Source organism: Mastigoproctus giganteus, chromosome 7 (assembly GCF_048544385.1).
Source record: "Mastigoproctus giganteus isolate SK-2022 chromosome 7, ASM4854438v1, whole genome shotgun sequence".
NCBI lineage: Eukaryota > Metazoa > Arthropoda > Arachnida > Uropygi > Thelyphonidae > Mastigoproctus > Mastigoproctus giganteus.
The window spans coordinates 208,611,829-208,636,074 of record NC_143581.1 but is presented as its reverse complement, the minus strand read 5'-3'; the positions used below and the strand labels follow the sequence as shown (position 1 = coordinate 208,636,074).

The 24,246-nt window shown below is 36.8% G+C and overlaps 1 protein-coding gene across 1 annotated transcript in view; it reads left to right on the top strand.

Moving 5' to 3' along the window:
* Non1 (nucleolar GTP-binding protein 1) overlaps positions 1-24,246 on the top strand; it is a 119,508-nt gene that overhangs the window by 18,905 nt on the left and 76,357 nt on the right. Inside the window, exons 3-5 of the mRNA XM_090378094.1 lie at positions 7,232-7,335; positions 11,321-11,404; positions 18,881-19,034. Coding sequence (XP_090234220.1) covers positions 7,232-7,335; positions 11,321-11,404; positions 18,881-19,034 — 342 coding nt within the window. The remainder of the gene's footprint in view (positions 1-7,231; positions 7,336-11,320; positions 11,405-18,880; positions 19,035-24,246) is intronic.

Here is a 24,246-nt window from a genome sequence, read left to right as displayed (position 1 = left end):
AACTGTTTATAGTGCTGAAACGTTAAGTCATACCAGTGCGTTTGAATGGTATAAGTAGTTAAAGACAAATGTGAGGAAGTTCGTGATGATCCAAGAAGTGGGCATCCATCAACCTCTTGAAAGGAGGATAGAGTTGTAAAGGTTTAGGAAAAATTGTGGCATGTGATGCTAATTTGACCCTCCGAATAATGGCTGATGAATTGGTGAATAAGGAGATGATTCATCAAATTCTGTATGAAGATTTAGGGAAAAAGGAAAGTCTATGTAAAATTTGTGCCACACAGCTTTACAATGAAGTGTCATCATGCAAAAACTTCATCCTGTATTGTCACTGGAGATGTGGTGCAGTACAATCCAAAGACGAAGCATCAGAGCATGCGATGGATTTCAAAATTATCACCGAGGCCCAAAAAGTTTAGTTTACAAAAGTCCAAGATTAAGACAATGCTGATCATGTATTCCAACAAAAAGGGTGTGATTCAAAAATAATTTGTATCTGAAGGGGAGTGAGTTATGCTGTGTTCTTCATTTAGGTGCCTCAAAGACTATTGAAGCACATTTTCCCTGCGAGGCCGTAATCAGAATACAGCCATACTGTAAAGAATGCTTAAAATTTAAATTTGTAACAATGCTCCCTATTGAAATAAACTATTCTTTCAAAGAAGTGTTCTTTTTTATAGTATATATCATTCTAGGGTAACAGAAAAGGTGTGTGACTATGCACATGTATTCGGCTACATATCAGTTTTTTTGTTATGTAGCCTGCACTCTTGTGCTATATTAATTAGGTAATGGTTTATCAATGCCTCCAGGGTATAAATGATAAAGCTAATCCTTACATTAATTTTATGTTACTTAAATACTTATTATTATATATACATCTTTATGACATCTTTAAATGTACCTATTCTCTTTCATTAGCATAAAAAAATAATTTTGTAGTATCCACATTGCATTTACTGTTAATTAAATAAACTAAAAATTAATGAAAAGTATCGTATTTTCCAGACAATATGATGCACTGGACCATGAGATACCATGTTTTAGAAGGCAAATTTTGAGGAAATTTTTCAAATTTATAAGTGTTTACTAAACAAAATGTGTAAAATGAAACTTGCTCAATGTCAATAACATGTTGTTACTGTCACACTCGTCATTACCAGTGTAATGGCCTGAGCTTTCTTTTTCTTTAAAGCAAGCATCATCTTTGGGGCCATTTCATGTCATTCATGGTAACCCTCTCGTGTTTCACTAACTCCCACTAATTTTTTACCCATTTGCATATGTGGGAAATGGTTGGTCACTTCATTAATTCTATCTGAGTAAAATCATGATTATTGGACGCTTTCGTCCATTTTATCTGCTCTTCACAGATGAACTTGAATGGTTTTGTTAATTGAGATGTCCAGTGACTGCAGTTGGCTAAGTCCATTGGTATTACAGATAACTCTGTGTTTAATTCAGCAACATATGATCAGAAATGGTTACACAAGAGAAGAACTAGCTTTTTTAAAAAGGTTACCTGGATGTTTTGACCATACCTTCTCTAGTCATGGCTAAAGATAAAGACATCACTGCACTTAGTATACCTTCAGAATTTAAAACAGAGGAATTTTAGGCAACATTTTCTAGAAAAAAAAAGTGCATTTTATGGTCCAGTAAATACCATCATTTCTGCCTGATGGTTGCTTTATTTTTAATAATGATATTCATGGTGTAGTACTGTATATATAGTTGCACCCTGAACTGTATCATGGTATTTGTTCATATTAATTCAAAAACAGAATCATAACCAGATCATGGTTGGCATTCATGACTGTGATGTAGATCTATTTGTCATGTGATGCCATTCATAGTATTTTCGAATATCAGGAATATTAATATAACTTCTCAGCGTGCCTGCAAAATAACTTTTAGTGCTGGAATTAGTATTTTTGAAAAACACATGTATTATACTGTAAAATCAAATATTACAAATGCATGCTCATATGTATACACAAAGGGGATCTAAGGGTGACACGAGTAATTACAGACCAGTTAGTTTAACTTCTGTTCCGGTGAAAATGATGGAGTCACTGGTTAAAGATGCATTACAAGATCATATAGACAAGACTGCAGCAATAATTCAGACACAGCATGGGTTTTTTAAGGGAAACTCTTGTCCGACAAATTTGATTGGATACTATGATGTGATTAGAAAGGAACTGGATGCAAAAAATAATTTTGATATCATGTACTTGGATTTCAGGAAAGCTTTTGACTCTATTATTCATGGAAGACTACTGTACAAATTGGAGCAATGTGGTATTAAGGGCAAGTTGCTACATGGGATAAAAGGGTGGTTGAGTGGGAGAAGATAGAGAGTGGTAATCAATGGACGCTGCTCTTCGTGGACTACTGTTATTAATGGAGTCCCCCAATGTTTGGTGTTGGGCCCAGTGTTATTTTGTATATTTATCAATGATATTGATGAAGGTTTAATGTCGAAGTTTCCAGATGATACAAAGGTTGGCAGGGTTGTTAATGACAGTAATGGCAGTGTGCTACTGCAACAGGATCTAGACAATTTGGGCAGATGGTCTGAGTGGCAACTGAAGTTTAACATTGACAAATTCAAAGTACTGCATATGGGTAGAAGTAACCCCAGAAAAACGCACCAACTGTGTAGTACTAAACTTAGGGTGGTAAAAAATGAAAAAGACATGGGAGTAATTGTGCAATCAAATATGAAATTTTCTGAGCAGTGCAGACAGGCTGCTAGAGCAGGTTACATGGTATTGTCGATATACAGGAATTTTGCTCATAGGGAAAGGAGGTGATTATCCCTTTGTATAAGGCAATGGTCAGGCCACGCCATGAGTTCCGTGTACTGCTCTAGAGGTCTCATTTTAGGAAGAATGTAAAGTTGCTTGAGCGAGTACAGAGAATGGCAACAAGATTGGTAAGGGGAACGAATGGGTGGTCTTAACAAGAAAGGCTAAAGTTCTGCAAATTGCAACATCTGGAGACTAAGCACCTGCAAGGTGATCTGATTGAGGTGTATAAAGCCTTGAATAGGTTGAGCAGGCTTAATTCTGATGGAATTCTTCCTCTTGCTCAGATTACGAACCTGAGGAGACGTAAATTCAACTTGAAGAAAGACATTGCTGGAACAAACTTCCATCTGTCATTGTGGAAATTGACAGCTTAAATAAAATTCAAGGAGCTGGATAAACGTTTGGAAGGAATGGATGTGTGAAATGTTTTTTTTTTTTTTTTTTTTGCTGATGCTACATAAGCTTTTTTTCTTTCATCACATGCATCTACTACTACTATTACTTTCTGAATGATTGAATTTAAGATTTCTCCACTTAAAAATTTAATCAAGTAAAACTAGAATTGCCTTGAAAGAATTCTTTGGGAATTATGGCAAGAAAAAAATGTCATACATTGTTTACAGTTTTACCATCATATTAGTACGCAGCTAAACTCTGAATTAACACAAATATGCAAAGGCGGCAATGTTTAAGTTATATCTCATATTGTGAATGCCTTCACGCTGTGAAGGCTTTCACAATATGAGATATAACTTAAGTGAAAGTATTCACAATAATGTTGTGAAGGTATTCACAATATGAGATATAACTTAAACGATGCCGCCTTTGCATATTTATGCTAATTCGGAGTTTAGTTGCGCACTAATATGACGCGTTTGCACTAACTTGTACGTTGTCTAAATCTCTCACAAGCCTGAGGCTAAAGTCCTTAACACATTTCAGTCTTACAGATTTATCGAACAGTTATTTACCTTATATAAGTAGTGTAAATAAGTGTGCAAGAAATCTGTTAATAAATAAGTTATGACAATGAAAACTGTATACAGTAGTGCTGTTTTCAGTTTAGTTTTGGTTTCCAGTCAGTTTTGGTTTATTGTATTATTTATATGAATTTTATATTTGCATAATTGATTTAGTTTACCATGTTGGTAGTTTCAATTTTTTTTTTTTTTTTTTTTTTTTATGGCCCAAAGAGTTTGAGTGAGTCAGTGCTAATAAAGTGAGAAAGGTGAAATGCTATTAGAAAAACTTGGCATAGGAAACAAAAACTAAATTGAACATTCTGAAATGACTAGATTTGTGAGAGCACTAGATTTACACTACATTTAGTAGTTTTGAGTGCTTGGAAAATTAACGGTACTGCATGCTGTTATTGTAAATAATGTAACTACAGTATACATATCATCATAGCCATTTTTAATCCACTACAGGATGAAGTCCTCTCCAGTTCCTTCTGTTTTGTACAATGGCCATCCATTTACTACCCACAAACTCATGAATTTCATCTGTCCATCTCCGTTGTCTTCTGGAAGTGGGTTTTCTTTTAGCTCCCTCTTTGGTACCATTCTGTTATTTCCTTAGTCCATCTGACATGTCTTTGAGCTGTGTGCCCTGCCCAAGTCCATTTCAGTTCTTTAGTTTTGATAAGAATATCCTTTATTTGTGTTTGCTGCCTAATCCATGTGTTTCTCTTATCTAACAGTCTGATTCCTAATATAATTCGTTCCATTCTTTTGGTGAGTGCCCAAGTTTCACTTCCATAAATCATGGTGGGGAGTATACATTGGTTCATTATTTTACATTTCAGACAAATTGGGATATTGCTCCTCAGTATGTGGCTAGATTTCCTGAATGCTATCTATCCGAAATTTATTCTTCTCTTGGCTTCTAGCCATTTATCATTATTACAGCTAATGATTTGTCCCAAATAAGTATATGAATCCACCTTTTCAATTACTGCTCCTTCAATGATTATATTCCTTTCTCTGGCATACTTGTTCACCATTACTTTAGTTTTAGCCATATTCATCTTCAGTCCGGATTCCTTACTAAACTCTGCATTACTGATTAAGATTTTCCTCTAATTCTTTGGGATCATGGCTTATGATCACATGTCATCTGCAAATCGTAAATGGTTTAGGTACTCTCCATTCACATTGACTCTATCTGCAACCAGTATAATCTTTTGAAAGCTTCCTCAAGGGCAGCAGTAAACAACTTCAGAGATATTATGTCTCCTTGTCAAACTCCTTTCTCAATTTTAAATTTGCTACTGTCATTGTCTAGTCTAATAAAGGATGTAGCACTCTCATATATTTTCTTCAAAATCATAATATATGGAGTATCTATGCCGTCTTTCCAGTGCCCGAAACATTGCCTTATGCTGTATGGAGTCAAATGCCTTTTTCATAATCCACAAATGCCAGGCATAATGGTGTTTTATATTCATTTGCTTTCTCCATTAGCTGTGATATTACGTGAAGGTGATCCATAGTTGAGAATCCTGTCGTGAAGCTAGCTTGCTCTTTTGGTTGATTCTCATCAAGTATTCTTTCTAATCTGTTAGTAATGATCCTTGTGAAAAACTTGTAGATGTGGGATTGGTCTATAATTTCCAATTTCTGATTTATCTCCTTTCTTATGCAGCAAAACTAGGATTGCGTTATTCCACTCCTTAGGCATCACGCCTTTTCTAATGTATTTTGTGAAGAGTATTGCCAGTTTCTGTGTTGTCTTCCTCCCAATTTTAACAACTCTACAGTAACTTCATCTTCACCCAGGACTTTCCTGATTCTTCATTTTCTTCAGTGCACGTTCTACCTTAACAGGAAGGATATTGGGTATGTCGTATGTGTTACTAATTTGTGATCCATCTTCTCCACTGCTGGCATCATTCCCTTGCTCCTTATATAATTCTTTATAGTAGTCTTCTACTATTTGAATTATGCCTTCTCTGCTATTTATAAGTACACCATCACTATTCTTTAGTTTCGGTATCATTTGTCTTTCTGTATTACTTCTCATGGCTTGTTTTTTCTTAATGCTTGTTCTACTTTTTTTGTGTTAAAGCTTCTTATATCCACCTTGAGTCTCTTTCTAATGGCTTTGCATAACTCAATATGCTCAATCTTGTCCTTGTCAGTGTTTATCTTGCTCTTCATTTGTCATCTTCAGTTCATCATGACAAGTGTTTCTTGACTAATTTTTTCTTCTTTGGATTTCTTTTTACCTGTAGGTTTCTCGGGCTTTATCACTTTCAGCAAGTTGTTGTATTCCTCATCAATATCTTGGTCCTGAGAGGTCTGCAGAAGTTAAAACTTGTTCTTAAGTTCCAGTACATACTGCTTTTTTTCCTCTTCTATTATCTCAAAGATTGTATTATTTACTCAAGTCAGTTTTTTTCTTTCTTTTCTTACATTTATATCAAGCGTGCATCTTACCATTCTGTGATTACTTCAAATGTTTACCTTGTTCAGGATGGTAACATTATTCACAGTACATCTTCTGTTAGTGAGGATGGAGTCTATTTCATTAGTTGTTAATCCATTTGGGCTCTTCCATGTTTACTCTTTTCTTGAAAAAAGTGTTCATTACTGACATTCTTCAAGATTCTGCAAATTCCACAAGTCTTTCATTTCTTTCACCAATTCCAAAATTTCCTATAGTTTCCTTTTCTGAGCCGTTTTCTCTTTCCAACCTTAGCATTAAAGTTCCCCATAATGATATGTAGTGGGCTTTCTGCTCATCTAGAAGTCTCTCAATTTCGGTGTACATTTCTTCAACCTCTTCATCATCATGGATCGATGTTGGTGCATAAATCATTATAACCATTATAAATCAGTATACATATAACATTTCATGATTTTAAGGTAAGATTTCTTACATTTTATCGAACCTGTATTTATATGGCATAATTTATATATTTAAAGTTTATATTTAAAAAGTTTATATTCATATATTTCTGCTACATTTCATATTGTTATATGGAGAAATGGTGCCTTAAAATCAGCAGAAACACTGGTTAAAATTAAAATTAGTTACATTAACCAGTTAAAATTAGTTACATTATTTCCCATGGATGAATCTCCTCTGCTTAATGCTAAGCAGGGGATTCCTCTAATCATATTCTATCTCTTGAATGCTGCAGAAATTATTTTTAGTAGTCAAAATAATAATATGTCAGAATATCTCGTGAATTATGCAGAAGATTAAAAATTTCTTGTACAATTGCTGCGAATGTGTTTCGAGATTGAAAACTGGTATAAGAAGTATAATCAACACAAAATTTAATACAGCATTTGTTTGGGTTGTACACTATAAGGAAAATATAGTTGCTAAACTACCCTGTTCTAATTTATACTGAATGTTTTGCTTTGTGGATAATCATCAGTAATATGTTACAAAAATTTTTTTAGGAGATTCATCCCTTTTTTGCTGATCTTATGAATGTTTTGTATGAAAAAGACCATTACAAAATTGCTTTGGGACAGTTAAATATGGCAAGACATCTAGTAGACAAGTAAGTGCTCACTTCTCTTTACACGGATTAGATTATTGTCACTTGTGTTATATACTGCAACTGAAATTTTTATTGATTTTAGCATTACATACATACCTATTCGAAAGTTTATTTATTTGTATGTGACAGTTAAAAAATATACTAAAAATTAAGGCTTTTACAAATAAACTACACTTAAATAGAAAGGGTGCAAGTATATTTTCTGATGCTATCAAGGCAGTGTTAGGCGTATTTGAAAACTGCTAGCTTGGGGGGATTCACAGGCTAATAGATTTAACAGTAGCCACAGGCAGAGGTGAAAGTGATTCTTGCACTGCTTCTATTGGAATGAGGAGCAGCCTGGAAAGCAAGGTACTGGGGATTTCAAGTGCTGCTGGGACTCATCATGGAACAAGTAAATACATGGGTAGTGTTAGGATAACTAAGAGTAAGAACAGGTGCATGTATATTTGTATGCACACCAATGCTAGGAGTATAGCATTGTTTCTCAACCTGTGGTCCATGTGGAGGTAAATTTTATTGTAAGTATAAAATATAATCACAAATAAAATTAAAATTGGCAATCAACTGTTTTTCTTTGTTGTCGCAAATCAAGGGGTATCTCTTACAATGTAAGGGATACTTCCTGATTGAATTGTAAGGCTTACGATGTAAGTTGTGTGTTGCCAGTGCACTGTTGGTGAGGCCACAAGCTTTCATCTGTCATAGTCATTCACCAGCTTCTTAGCATGTAATATGTATTGGATTTGTTTTTGTGTGTTCATAAAGTATTTTTTATGTTTTCACAAAACTAGTGTGCTAGAATAAATGTTAAAATTTTTAGTGATTATTTGATTGTATATGTCAGATGAGTTTTGGCATTAAAAACGTCTTTACCAGCGTTATTTGGAAAAAAGCATTACATTGCCTAGAAATTGTTATATAAAATCGTCACAAAACCCGATGAGCATGTGTTGTACTTGTTGTGTGCAGTGGCACAACAAGTACAGTTGCCAAAATCTACAGCCTAGCATTTGAAGGAATATTGTGAAAGAAAGAAAGGGAAGCTGGACAGAAATGTGAATCCAGATGAAATTGAACAACAGTGTTTTGCTGTGCCTGGAACTTCTCAAACTGCACCCCAAAAAAACTCGAGCTGAAATAACGAAGGAATATCGTGAATGGAAGAAAAGGAAATTCAAACTATTCCGAATCATAATGAAATTCAACCACAGAGTTCTACTATGCCTGATACTTGTCAACCACAGAGTTCTACTATGCCTGATACTTGTCAACCACAGAGTTCTACTGTGCCTGATACTTACAGGAATCTAAAACTCCAGCAGAACAAATGAAAGAATATCACGCACGAAAAAAAATGCAAAATTAGAAATGGCTAATAATGCGATTCCTGATTACATCCCTATAGTGTCTACACGAGCTGACAATGAGTTTGAAAAACTAGCGTACAAAAATCCATATGGATTTAGTTGTAATGTTTGTGATCATTTATTACTTCAAATTGGATTTCCTTTACAAAAAGTGAGTACTTTCATGACATGTAATACATGTCATACTTCGTTAAAAGAGGGATGTATACCAACTATGGCCACGTCAAATGGATTTATATATCCAACATATCCTACTGATTTGCCTCCACTAGATGTTGTAACTGTGTGTTTGATATCACCACGATTACCCTTTATGCAAATTTATCATTTGTGTTATGAACATGGACAATATGGGATCATTGGACAAGTAATAAATGTACCAGTTAATGTAAATATGATGGTTCATCGATTACCTAGAGAATTAGATGACGATTATGCTATAAAACGAAGACTCATACATAAATCATCATATCTACAAGGGGCGGATCCTCCATAGCCAGGTGGCCAGGAGCAGCAGTGCATAGAACACCCTTCTTGATTAGACTGGGGTTTTTTGAAATTTGATTCTATAAAGCTGCTGATTCTAGTGATATGTTAACCTGCGCCTACTTATTTCGGGGCTTACAATTGTCTCCAACCGAATCGTGTAGTCCTTCCTCTTAGCCAGTAGCAGCATTTGTAAACATGTTGACCACGTGTTTTGTTTTTGCATCCTTTAGTTAAAAGTGATTTTTGTGTTGTGCTTATTTGACAAATTATATAAAACTAATACAATATCCATTATAAAAATGACCTTTTAGAGAGATTAGTTATATAGAGCTTATTAGTTACAGCGAAATTTTCAACTTCCAAGGTCTTGGAACAAATTACCAAAAAACAATGTGTTGTTAGGTTCATATTACGATATTTTCATCATGCGATGGTGTCTCTGGAACAGATTAATATTGTAAAGCTGGGGTCCACTGTACATGGCTGCAGGTGCCTCCGTAGCCAGGTGGGAAGGAGCAGCAGTGCATAGCACACGCTTCTTGATTAGACCGGGGTTCGAGCCCGTCACCACCAAATACGGAGGATGCGGAAAGGTCAGGGAATGACCACCGCATATCCCGGAGCAATATGGCCTTAGTTGCTAATGCTCCGAAAACAAAAAAAAAAAACAAAAAAAAAAAAACATGGCTGCACAGCCGATTTTGGCACTTTGCATTTGTGGCTTTAAACTGTTGATATATTTTCAATATACGATATTTTTATTAATTTTGAGAAGCTTTGTATATATCTATGAGTTGTACGTAAGTAGAGTGCCTGTATATATATTTTGATTTTCTGTAAAATTGAGGTTTTATAATGTGCTTTTCAGTTTTGATTTCAGTTGTTTTGTAAAACAGCTTTTATAGAATGCAATATAATTGAAATATTTGCCAGATATATACACTGATGAGCCAAAACATTATGACCAGCGAGTCATTATGCAAATTGAAGCAACTGCAGGTGAACAATGGCGCGGGTTGGGACACAGTATAAAAAACACCTGATATTGAGCTCCGTTAATTAGTGTTGCTCTTGTTCTTCGGATGGGAAAGGCAGCGGACTTAAGCAAGTTTTACAAAGGCTAAATTGTAATGGCCAGACAACTGGGTCAGAGCATATCCAAAATGGCACGGCTGGTGGGATGCTCATGGTCAGCTGTGGGTAGTACCTACCGAAAATGATCCAAGGGGGGGAATCTCACAGACCACTGGCAAGGTGTTGGATGAACACGGCTCATCGATGCTCGAGGTGAGCAAAGGCTCTCCCGGATGGTACGTGGCAACAGAAGGGCAACTGGCACAACTTGCCAGTAATTGGAATGCTGGTGACGGGAGTAATGTGTCACAACACACAGTACATTGAACCCTGCTGAAAATGGGGCTGCGTAGCCGCAGGCTGTTCCGAGTGCCTGTGCTAACCACGGTTCACCGATGACAGCGCCTACAATGGGCATGCGAGCATCGAAACTGGACCTTGAGTGATTGGAAGAAGGCCATCTGGTCTGATGAATCACGTTTCCTGTTGCACCATGTGGACGGCCGGGTACGTGTGTGTGTCATTTACCTAGGGAAGTGATGGCAGTGTCATGCTTTGAGCAGTGTTCTACTGGATACCCTGGGTCCAATCATCCATGTGCCGGGCACTCTGATGTTTATCACCTACAAACATCATTGCTGACCAGGTATATCCTTTCATGACAACGGTCTTCCCATCTGGTGGTGCCGTCTTTCAGCAGGATAATGCACCATGCCACACTGCCCGGATTGTTCGAGACTGGTTCGTGGAACATGAGGAAAACTTCCAGGTATTGCCCTGGCCTCTAAATTCCCCAGACATCAGTCCCATCGGGCATCTATGGTTTGTATTGGAACAGCAACTTCGATCTGCGGCGTCTCAACCACGGACCTTACAGGAGTTAAAGGATCTGCGGTTACTTGTTGGTACCAGATACCACAAGACATATTTAGAAATCTTGTAGCATCCATGCCTTGCTGGGTAAAAGCTGATTTGGCTCATCGATATATATATATGTGTGTGTGTGTGTATGTATAACTATTTCAAAATTAGTGGCAATTATTTTTTTTCAGTATCGCAAGAGACTATGTGAGACTTCTGAAGTATGGGGATTCGCTCTATCGTTGTAAACAACTTAAGAGAGCAGCTCTAGGAAGGTAAATATTTTTTATTTGTAACATATAATGGAATAAAACAATTATCCAATATAGAGGAGTTGGCCCTTTAGCAGTCATGCAAGAATTTGTGTATCAGGGATACACTAACAGTTCCCATTAGTGTACATACATCATTTTAAAAACTCAGTTGTGCATCAGCATTTATGAAAATTTCTTAACAATTTGTTTGTTTATATGTTTTTTTTTTTTTTTTTTTTTTTTTAACTAGTTAGTAATACTTTCTGGTTTGCAAAACAAATATTTTATTAATAATTGCTGTATTTTAGGAAAGATTTTGTAACAATACAGTTTTCAAAAATCAGTCCGTTATAAGTACAGTAAACCCCCGCTATTCGCGATATCTGTATTCGCGGTTGCTGATTTAATATAAAATGAATCCTAAAAAAATGTGAATTTTAAATCGCCGTGAACATTTTCCGCCATAAAAAAACATGGGCGTTGCTAAAATTATCTTTCCCAGTCAAAACAGTGCTCAGTGGGTGGGGGGGGAGAGGGTTTTTTTTTTTTTTTTTTTAATGAGAACCCCAAACACGAGAGGTATTGGAAGCTATAGTACTTAGTACCGTGCTTGGGTTGGAGGTTGAGAAGACGAAGGAAGATATTTGTTGATATTGGACTTGAACTTCTGTAGATTGTATTTTCAGGAAATACGTATGAAGGAAGGTTGTTCCAGAAAACGGCAGTTGAATGAATAAATGAGGAAGATGAAAAGTTGGTTCTGTGGGTTTGAAGTTGGACAGTAAATGGATGTTGGCTGGTGGCGGCACGTGTTCGGACTGTTTTGAAAGAGAGAGCGGGAATTATAGAAGCCAATTCAGAAGAAAAGTGCCCATGGAAGTATCTGTAGAAGAGGCATGCAGCAGAAACAGTGCGTCTATGAGAAAGCGAGTGGAGAGACTCTGTTAGAGATGAATCATTAATTAACCTAACTGCCCTCTTCTGAATGGAATCAAGAAGCCTGAGAGAGGTTTTGGGGGCACCACCCCAGATGTGGGAACAATATTCCATGGCAGGGCGGATTTGTGATTTATACAGAGTGAGCAGCTGTTTGGAAGAAAAGTAATGCCGAGAGCGAAAGAGAAAACCAAGTTTTTTAGATGCAGAGGAAGCAATATTTGTAATGTGCTTGTGCCAAGAGAGATTAGAAGTCAGAGTAATCCCCAAAAGAGAGATATCATTTTGCCTAGAAATCGGAGTGTCACTAAAGATAAGCATAGGAGCAGAAGAATCCTTTTTGCGAGATATAAGACAAGACTGAGTTTTAGAAGGGTTGAAATCAACTAAGTTGTCTTTGCCCCACTGGAGAATTACCTTAAGATCGGCATTTAAGGAATTGGCAGCAGATTTTCGAGAACTTGAAGCTGATTGAGCTAGACAAGGTTTCTCAAAATGGAAAGTTGAATGCAATGTGCTATCATCGGCAAAACTATGGATAGGATTTCCAGTCAATGGAAGAAGGTCATTGATATTCAAGAGGAAAAGAGTGGGGGAAAGAACTGAACCTTGGGGGACACCGGCATTAGTGGAGAAGTTAGAAGACAGAGAGCCATCTACCATCACCCTCAGTGAGCGATCAGAGAGAAAACTGGATAACCAATTACTAAAAACAGTTGGCAAACCATAAGATGGAAGCTTGTTTAGAAGACCTTTATGCCAAACACGATCAAAAGCCTTTGAGATGTCAAGAGCAACTACTTGTGTTTCACCGAACCTTTCCATTGAATTAGTCCATAAATGGGTAACATAAGCCAGAATATCACCAGTGGATTGACACTGACGGAATCCATACTGGCGATCGTTGATCAGACGGAAGGTTTCTAGGTAGTTTAAGAGTTGGCGGTTAATTGATTTCTCCATTACTTTAGAAAGAGTAGAAGTAATTGCAATGGGACGATAATTGGATGGGAGGGATTTGTCACCCTTTTTTAGGAACTGGCTGGATATGAGCAAATTTCCAAGCAGAAGGAAAAACACCTTTGGAATAAGAAAGTGAAAAAAGGCAGCAAAGAAAAGGAGTAAGTTCAGGAGCACAGGTTTTGAGAACAAGTGGAGAAATACCATCAGGACCTGGAGCTTTCTTAGCATCAAGATTCATCAAAATCCTTCTGATATCCTTTTGACGGAAGACCACAGGAGGCATTGAATGGAGCGTGTTAGGAATTGTGGGAGGTGGTTTACCAAGATCATTAATACATGAGCTCGAAGAAAAATGGGATGCTAGCAGGTCAGCTTTATCCTTGACTGAAGTGACAACAGAACCATCTGGTTTGGACAGAGGGGGGAGCAGAGATGGGCAAAAGTTGCGGCCAATAGCTTTGGCAAGAGACCAGAATGCTCGGCTACCATTAGGGCAAGAAGCAAGTTTTCTACTCTTAGCCTGTTCAAACTCTAGTTTGGACTGATTAATAACTGCTTTGCAATTGTTGCGAGCTTTGGTGTAGGCAGAAAATGAAACTGAAAAATTAGAAACAAGCCAATTACGATATGCAACATTCTTCTCTTGGACAGCCTTAGCACATTTATCGGAAAACCAAGGTTTAGATAAAGGACAAGATTTTAAAGTGGAGTGTGGGATAAAGGATTCCATTCCTGCAAGAATAATTTCACTGACACGATCTGAGCAAACGTTGACATCAGAAGTTTTGAAACAGTAATCAGACCAAGGAAAAGAAGTCTCGCAGGTCATCCCATTTTGCATTCTTGTAATGCCAAACAATACGAGGTTGGGAATAGCCATGAGATAAAGGTTCCATTGGAGAAGAGACAATCACCAAGTTGTGATCTGAAGTGCGTAAAGGACCTCTCACTTCAACTTTGTACTTAGAAGGGTTGTTTGTGAGAAAAAGATCAAGCGTATTGGCTGTATGATTAGAATTGTCCGGTATTCTTGTTGGTAAATGAACAATCTGTGCTAGGTCATTAGTAATTGCAAAAGCCTCAGCATCTCGACCTGCTGGGTCGGTGTGACTAGAAAACGGAAGCCAGCTGGAGTTGTGAACGTTAAAATCACCAAGGAAAATTACCTCACTGTTTGGAAAGTTGGACTGGAGAAAGTCAAGTTGCAAAGAGAGGAAGTCAAAGAGCTCCAAGTGATTAGTGGAGTTGGGAGAACGGTAGAGACAACAGATGAATTTGACACAATGAGGTAGAGAGATTTTAAGCCAGAGAAGATCAAAGAGAGGAGATTCCAAATTGCGAAGTCTCTGACAGGGGTGACAAAATCGCGAGCATGGATGTTTCTTGCTAATCCTTGTTCAGTATGTGTTATGCGCTTGTCATGGAAGGTTTCGTCGTTTACTTTTAATTTATATGCTTATAAATTGAATAAATTTATCAATTTATAAATTGATATGCTTACAAAAATGATAAATCTACTGTTTTGCAATGTAAAACAGACTTTTTCGACTGTGTTAACGGACTTTATTGTGGAAAAGTTCTTTCTAACCCCTACAAAAATATGGCTATGAATAACAAGAGAAATGTGAAGATATCAAAGAAGGTGATGACATTAGCGAGTAAAATTGAGTTATTAGACAAAATTTCTAATGGTGAAAGTGTCTCTTCAGTGGCAAAACATTATAAAATCAATGAGTGAACAGTACGATCAATCAAGAAATCGGAAGAAAAAATCCGCTGTAGTGTCTGTGAAAATGGGCTAATTGCTTCAAAAATTTGTAACTCGTGATGTTAAATTAGAAAAAATGGAAAAGGCTTTAAATCTGTGGATAGAAGACCGAATTCAAAATAAAATTCCGTTGAGTTCACTCATCATTCGTGAAAAGGCAAAACTCCTTTATCAACACTTTAGTGAAACTGGTGATAGCACTGGCGGGATAAGTTTTTTTTGCTATAGCAAAGGTGCTGGATTGAAAGATTTGTTTGAAATTTCTAATAAATATTACATTTAATATTAAATTGTTTCTTATTTTCATTTAGATGCCTTATGCTTGCATTTCACTATTACTGTCTATGTACATAGTCATATTATGAAGGTACATATAATACATACATAGACAAAATTTTAGACTAGTTTTTCTTATATATTTCATACTTTGGAACGGAACCCCTTTATTACTGTGGGAGCCATAACTCAGTATTTGCGTTTTCGGTATTCGCAGCATTTCTCTGGAACGTAACCCCTGCGAATAGCAGGGGTTTACTGTAGCATGCATGCTTTTTATCTTTTATGTGCAGGGTTACAATGGATGCAAAGATTTTAGTTAATTTTGGAAAGGCTGTCAGTTTTGAGCAGTTCGTAGAAATTTTTTGAAATTTTGTTACTGATAAAATACACATCCAGAAAAGGTGCTGTAACAATATCAGTTTCGAAATCCAGTTCTGTGTGTGTAATGCAAACTTTTTTTTTTATCTAGTGTATTGTGAGGTGTATACACGTTTTTTCTTTGCATGCAGAGAAACAGTTGTAGTCTAATTATTTTCTATTCTCAATGTAAACAAGTTAAAATGTGCAGCTGCCCTAACAGATCAAAACAGCTACAGATGCTGCCTTTTGAAACATGCCTTATCCCACACGCTGGAATAATCCAGGAAATGATGAAAATGAGCCTTATGGATTTCAATGCTTTTAATGCATCTTCTGACTTTGGATAACCAAGCAGCGACTTATTATCTCTGTCAGTTGCTCCAAGATATCACTGTTTGATTATCCAAATAACACATAAACACAAAAAATAGTGTCCCGACTGACTATTTTTTAATTTGGGAATAAAACCATATCCTCTCATCTACATTCATTTCCCAACCAATATTCTCTAAATGATAATGCAGTATTTTCCATTTTGTTTTGATTTACTAGAGCCATTAATAAAGTGAGAACTGCTAGGAGAGGTTAACTGTTTATTTGGCATTAACATAAGCTTAATGAGGGATTGCATGTCTGTTTTTTTAGAAAATAGACACCACTCATTGAGCCACTGTAAGTCGTCTAGAACAGTGGTTCCCAACCCTTTTAGACTCGCGAACCCCTTTCAACATAATATTTTTAATGCAAACCACTAAGCCTATATTCTCTGAAATCGTATAATATTTCTGAATTTTTATTATAAAATATTTCCAGTACTATGTTTTAATAAGCAACATTGCGTGATAATAAAAGTTACTTTTAAGTATTATTTATACTTGTAAAGCAGTTATTAATCAGTCCAAACTAGATTTCAAACAGGCTAAGAGTAGAAAACTTGCTTCTTGTCCAAATGGTAGCCGAGCACTCTGGTCTCTTGCTAAAGCTATTGGCCACAATTTTTGCCCATCTTTGTTTCCACCTTTGTCAAAACCAGATGGTTCTGCTGCCACATCAGCCAAAGATAAAGCTGACCCGCTGGCATCCTATTTTTCTTCCAACTCATGTATTGATGATCGTGTTAAATCACCTCAAACCATTCCCAATGCACTCCATTCAATGCCTCCTGTGCTCTTCTGTCAAAAGGATATCAGAAGGATTTTGACGAATCTTGATGCTAAGAAAGCTCCAGGTCCTGATGGTATTTCTCCGCTTGTTCTCAAAATCTGTGCCCCTGAAGTTACTTTTGTTTAGGTGTCGTCTTGTTTCACTTTCTTATTCCAAAGGTTCCTTCTGCTTGGAAATTTGCTCGCATCCAACCAGTTCCTAAAAAGGGTGACAAATCCCTTCCATTCAATTATAATTCCATTGCAACTACTTTACTCTTTCCAAAGTAATGCAGAAATCAATTGACTGCCAACTCTTAAACTATCTGGAAATCTTTGATCTGATCAACAATTCCGTCAGTGTCATTCCACTGGTGATATTCTTGCTTATGTTACCCATCTATGAGCACATTCAATGGAAAAGTTTGGTGAAACTCAAGCCATTGCTCTTGACATTCCAAAGGCTTTCAATCATTTTTGGCATAAAGGTCTTCTAAATAAGCTTCCATCCTAAGGTTTGCCAGCTGTTCTTTGTAATTGGGTATCCAGTTTTCTCTCTCACCGCTCACGATGGTAGACAGCTCTCTGTCTTTTAACTTCTCCACTAACGCCGGTGTTCCCCAAGGTTCAGTTCTTTCTCCCACTCTTTTCCTCCTGTATATTAATGACCAACCTTCTTCCATTTACTGGAAATCCTATCCATAGTTTTGCTGATGATAGCACATTGCATTCCACCTTTCAGCTTGAGAAACCTTGCCCTGCTGAAACAGCTTCAGTTCTCGAGTATTCACTGCCCAATCCTTAAATGCTGATCTCCAGTAAGGCAAAGATAACTTAATTTCAATTCTTCTAAAACTCAGTCCTGTCTTATCTCTCACAAAAAGGATTATTCTGCTTTTATGCTTATCTTCGATGACGTTCCAATTTCTAGGAAAGATCTTGGGGATTACCCTGACTTCTAATCTCTCTCTTGGCATAAGCACATTACAAATATTGCTTTCTCTGCATCTAAAAAACTGGGTTTTCTCTTTCACTCTCAGCATTATTTTTCTTCCAAACAGCTGTTCACTCTGTACAAATTGCAAATCTGCCCTACCATGGAATATTGTTCCCACATCTGGGGTGGTGCCTCAAAAATCTCTCTCAGGCTTCTAGTTTCCATTCAAAAGAGGGCAGTTAGGTTTATTAATGTCTCATTTCTAACAGAGTCTCTCCACGCTCTGTCTCATAGACTTTGTTTCTGTTGCATGTCTTTTCTATAGATACTTACATGGGCACTGTTCTTCTGAATTGATTTCTATAATTCCTGCTCTCTCTTTCAAAGCAGTCTGAACACGTGCCGCAACCAGTTTACATCCTTTTACTGTTCAAGTTCAAACTCACAGAACTAACTTTTCTTCTTCCTCATTTATTCATTCAACTTCTGTTTTCTGGAACAACCTACCTTCATACGTATTTCCTGAAAATTATGACCTACGGAAATCGGGTCTAATGTCAATAAGCATCTTCTTTATATTTTCAACCTTCAACCCATGCACGGTACTAAGTACTATAGGTTCTAAAAAAAAGTACCTGTACATAACAGTGAACCTTGAGAATGAAAAAAAAAATTTTGTATGGAAAACATTTATTTAACATGATATTCTGTAAGATAGTAAACTAATAAGGAAATTGTGGGAGATGTGGTTTCTTTCTTTGGCAATTCTTTACTTTTTATTTAATTTTATTTTACTTTATTGTTTATTATTAGTTATATTTTGTAGTTTAGTATAATATATCTATGCAAACCTAAGCAGATGCCATTACAGAATTTTTAGTGCGAACCACCGGTTGGGAACCTCTAGTCTAGAATATTAAACAGACTTATGCAATTTATTTTAGATTCCATGTTGGCTAGGCCAGATGTTTTAAATTTACATCTGGTTATCATTTATCACAGATTAATGAGAAAGTTCTACACCTGATTATTGTTGCCATATGTGTAACTTAAATAAATATTAATGCTATAGCATACATAATATGAGCTTTTTTATTTTATTTCTTTCTTAGAATGGCCAAAGTTCTGACTAATCTGAAGCAGCCTCTTGACTATTTAGAACAAGTGAGGCAACATGTTTCTCGTCTTCCATCTATTGACCCCAGTACAAGAACTCTGCTAATTTGTGGTTTTCCTAATGTAGGAAAGTCAAGTTTCATCAACAAAGTAATATACTTTTTTTTTTTTCCCGTGTGTAATATTAATCTTGTTAAATCTGTCGTTAAAGGATTACAAAATCCTTTCCACTCGCCAAATTTCTCTCACTTGTAGTCATTCACCAAATTTCTCTCACTTCACAATAATTGCTGTTTAATAAATAATAAAACTTTAGGAAGTTCTTTAGTCCACATTTTCCATATTAATTTTGCACAATAGATTCACAACTAAAAAAAAAAAAAAAAAACTTATGCCTAATATAGATTTGTTGTACATTAATATAGATATGGCTGTGTTGCTTTTAGTCTATGGCTGTGTTGCTTATAATGTACTAATCAGAAATTTTTTTTTTTTTTCTTTTTATAATTAAAAAAAAACTTCTTCCTATTACTGCTATAAAAAACAACTATAATAATCATCTTTATATACACACTATCCTTACAAAAATTATTGTACACTCTTCTGATATTGCAGGAAGTTGTGTAACATATTTTGTGTGACTACAAATATGCAAATATTTTGGTTCTAATGTGAAGGAATTAAACATTCCCAAGTTGATAGTTGGTAGAGTACTGAAGAAATGTAAGTCCAGAGGTAACTTCCACTTTTTTTTTTAGCAATTAGCACACTGCCATGTAGGCTTAAAATATTTGTATTGACTGATGAGTCTTCAGATAGTTGTTTACCTCACAATGTCATCCTAGAGAAGCTGAGTTTGGAGCTGCAAGTGGCTGCAGACAAACCTGTGAGTGCTTCCATGACATATAGAGAGCTGTTAGTATTATTAGATGCCTATGATGCAAGAAAGCAAGCTTATACAGCATCAGCCAAAAAAAAAAAAAAAAAACTTCCCATCCACTCTCTCCAAATGTTTGTCTAGCTCTGCCTTGAATTTATTTAAGCTGTCAACTTCTACGACAGGTAGAAGTTTGTTTCCAGCAATCAACCACCTGCTGGCTAGAGGCAAATTTCTGCACATTTATTCTACAACTGTCTTTCCTCAATTTGAATTTATGCCCTCTCAGGTGATTAATCTGGGCAAGAGGAAGAATTCCATCAGCATTGAGCTTTCTCAAACCATTCAAGGCCTTGTACACCTCGATCAGATCACCTCACAGGTGCCTAGTCTCCAGACATGGTAATTTGCAAAACTTAGGCCTTTATTGGTAACAGCAACCATTTGTCCCAGGCACCAATCATGTTGCCCTTCTCTGTACTTGTTCCAGCAGCTCTACATCTTTCCTAAAATGAGGCCTCCAGACCTGTATACAGTACTCAAGGTGTGGCCTGACTATTGCCTTATTCAAGGGGATAATCACCTCCTTATCTCTTCTAGAAAAATTCCTGTATATCATTGACAAGACACCATGAGCTACTCTTGCAAACTGTCTGCACTGCTTACAAAACTTCATATCTGACTACACAGTTACTTCCAGGTCCTTTTCTCTACCACCCCGAGTGTAGTACCACACAGTTGATACGTTACTCTGGGTTACTGCTACTCATATGCAGTACTTTATATTTGTTGATGTTCAACTTCAGTTGCCACCTCTTAGCCCATCTGCTCAACTTTTCTAGATCCTGTAGCTGTAGCATACTGTCATTAGTGTCATTAAAAATCCTGCCAACCTTCGTACCATCTACAAACTTAGACGTTAAGTCTGATATGCCTTCACATATATCATTAATATAAACAGAAAACAACAATGGGCCCAATACCGAACCTGGGGGGGACTCCACTAACAACATTAGTCCACGAAGAGCAGTGTCCATTGATTACCACTCTCTGTCTTCTTCCACATAACCATCCCTTTATCTATAGCATTAATTTGCCCTTAAAGTCATACTGCTCCAATTTGTTTCAGTAGTCTTCCATGTGCAAAAGAATCAGAAGCTTTCCTAAGATCCAAGTATATGATATCAAAATTATATTTTGCATCCAGTTCCTTTGTGACCACATCATAGGATCCAATCAAATTGGTCAGACAAGACTTCCACTTAACAAATCTATGCTGTGTCCGAACTATAACTGAAGTCTTGTGTAGATGATCCTGCAGTGCTTCTTTAACCAGTGCCTCCATTAATTTCCCTGGAACAGAAATTAAACTAACAGGTCTGCAATTACTTGTCACCCTTTTATCCTCCTTTGTGAATTGGGGTTGCATTTGCACATCTCCAGTCCCTGGGTACCTCCCCTGAGTCCAAGGAAGCTCTCATAATTATGGCTAAGGGTTTTCTTACTTCCTTTGCTGCCTCCTTTAATATAACTGCATAGATCCCATCCACCCCAAGTGCCTTTCTTATGTTTATCTTCAACAATTTCTGCTCCACTTTGCTCTCAGTTATTACAAAATCATTTGGCTTACTGGCAGAGTTTAATACACCTCTGGCATTCTCCTCCCTGAATAACCCTCATGTGTAAATGCTGATGCAAAATACTCATTCAGTTTGTTAGCTACCTGAGCAGGATCAACAGTTGAACCGTTGATATCAAGTGGACCAATCTGATTCATCCCCTTGCTTCCAAAATTTACATAAGTAAATAACTTTGCTGGGTGGTTTTTTTTTTTTTTTTTTTTCCCTTTGCCTGCCTAACCTCTTTTGTGACTTCATTACAGACCAGCTTATATCTACCGTAGGCATCTGTGTCACCTGTTAATTTTTATGTATCCCATGCATTTTTCTTCTCTGCCACATGTCTCATTAGTTCATCTGACACCTATTTAGGCCTAAACCTTGAACAATATTTCTTAATTGGTATGAAAAGCCCAGTAGCATCCAAGATTAATTCTTTGAATGCTTCCCATTTAGAATTTGCTGTTGGTAACATCATCAGTTGGCCCACTGTATAGTATTTAAAAACAGATGGTAGTTACCTCTTTGAGTAAATCCCAAATCAGTACTCTGTGATCACTGCCACCCAGTGGTTCCTTTATCTGCAGATTCTTAATACATGACGAATCACTACCGATAATCATATCAAGACTGTTACTCCCTCTGGTTGCCTCCCGAACATGCTGCTGTAGAAAACAATCATCCAATAAATCCACAAAAGCCTTACTAGTGTGCGAGTGACCAATCCACAAGTTACAGTCCATATCTGGGAAATTAAAATCCTCCATTATAAGACAATCTGATTTACTGGCCTATAACACACTCCTACTCTCAGTTTTGCTTTCCCAGTGTTTATGTCACACCAAACTGGCTCAACACTGCACTGTCCACCCATGTCAACTGGACACTTCCTTAGATTTTGTGTTTCTTAACTGATAGCATAACCCCTCCCCCTTCCTCTCCTGTCTATCCTTTCTGTACACATTGTATTTCTCAAATTCCAATTCTGCATTCCTTGTGTCTGTGACATCACGTCTCTGCTGTCCCAACAATATCTGCCTTTGATGTTGTGATCAACACCTCAAATTCATCGAATTTATTTATTAAACTACTGGAATTGGTGTACATGCAAGTATATATGCACCTGTTCTTATTCTTAGCCACCCTAACATGGCTCGTGTATTCTGTTGTTCTGCGATAACTCCCAGCATTATGTATTATGAATTTTAATTGAAGAGCTGCATCATGCATTCTTCAATGCACAAGCCACAGTGAATGAAACCACGAATGCTGCATCCTACATTGATGTTCGGAATAAATTGAAATAGTTATATTGCTACTACGGGCAATGATTGGCAGCAGTGCAATTCAATTGATTTTTATTGTCTCGTTACTGACCCCCATGGACATGAATCAATATTCAGATGCTGAAATAGCAGTTATGCATTTAATGTATGGCCAGGCATTTCCAGAAACGTGTCCTTACACACAAGGCGCCTCCGTAGCCAGGTGGAAAGGAGCAGCAGTGCGTAGCACACGCTTCTTGATTAGACCGGGGTTCGAGCCCGTCACCACCAAACATGGAGGATGCGGAAAGGTCAGGGAATGACCACCGCATATCCCGGAGCAATATGGCCTTAGTTGCTAATGCTCCTAAAAACCAAATAGCAGTGTCCTTACATAAAAACATCTGAGGCTATTGATTGTCAATTTAGAGAAAATGGATCATCAACTGATTGCACAGGTGGGTACATCAAGCACCTGAATTTGAAACATGGGTTCTGAATCAGATTGAAGAGATTCCTGGAACCATCACAAGAAGGTTAGTGGCAAGCATGAATATTTCACGGGCAACAGCCCGAAAGATTCTTCATTAACAGTACCTACATCTTTATCATCTGCAACTAGTGCAGGCTCTCTCACCAGATGAATTTCTAACACACATTGCTTTCTACCAGTGGTTTATGCAGCAATGTTTTAGCCTCTCATGTCATTTCATCAGTTCTCTTTACAGATGAGATGCATTTTACCAGGAATGGTGTCGTCAGTTTTTTTAATCATAGCCTATGGGTATAGAAAAGTCCTTACAGGACTGTTCAATCTTGGCATTGGCAACATTTTAGCATTGGTGTTTAGGCTGGTGCCAGTAGAGACATTGCATCTCATATACTGCCAATAACGTTTTCAGAAATTTTTTGGAAAACTGTTTACCTGTTACTCTGAGATATGGCATCGTCGAGAAGAGCACAAATGTGATTTATGCATGGTGGGACTCCCCACATTTCAGCATTATCACTCGCAAGTTGCTCACCATCTGTTATCCTGATCGTTGGATAGATCTGGATCGACCATCTGCACAACCTTCACAACCACAGATTTGAATCCCATGGATTTTTATATGTGGGAACACCTGAAAGCTCTAGTCTGTTCATTTCTAGTTAGCAACAAAGTCTTCACAAGCACATTTTGGCTGGCAGTCAGTGCGAAGATGGCTGATGCCTGTATTGCTACTCCATATGGAACACCTGTTGTGGCATGTAAACCACAAAATGCCTTTAAATATTTTTATTCAAAAGAACTACAAAAATTACATAATTTACATAAATCGATTTATAGTGTTTTGGAGGTCACCCAGTGGGGATGATACAGCAGTGAAATAGCTAACTACATGCAGTAGGTAATTATTAAAAATATAATAAAGCTTGATCTTTAAAAAAAAAAAAATGTATATATAAAGATATACATTTTTTTTTTTAAAGATCAAGCTTTATAAAAATAAAGTTTTGTGCATTAAAACACTTGATATATTAAAGTTTTATTAATATTTTAAGATTATTATTTTTATACCTCTGTAGACAGATATAAAAATAATAATTGTATCATGACA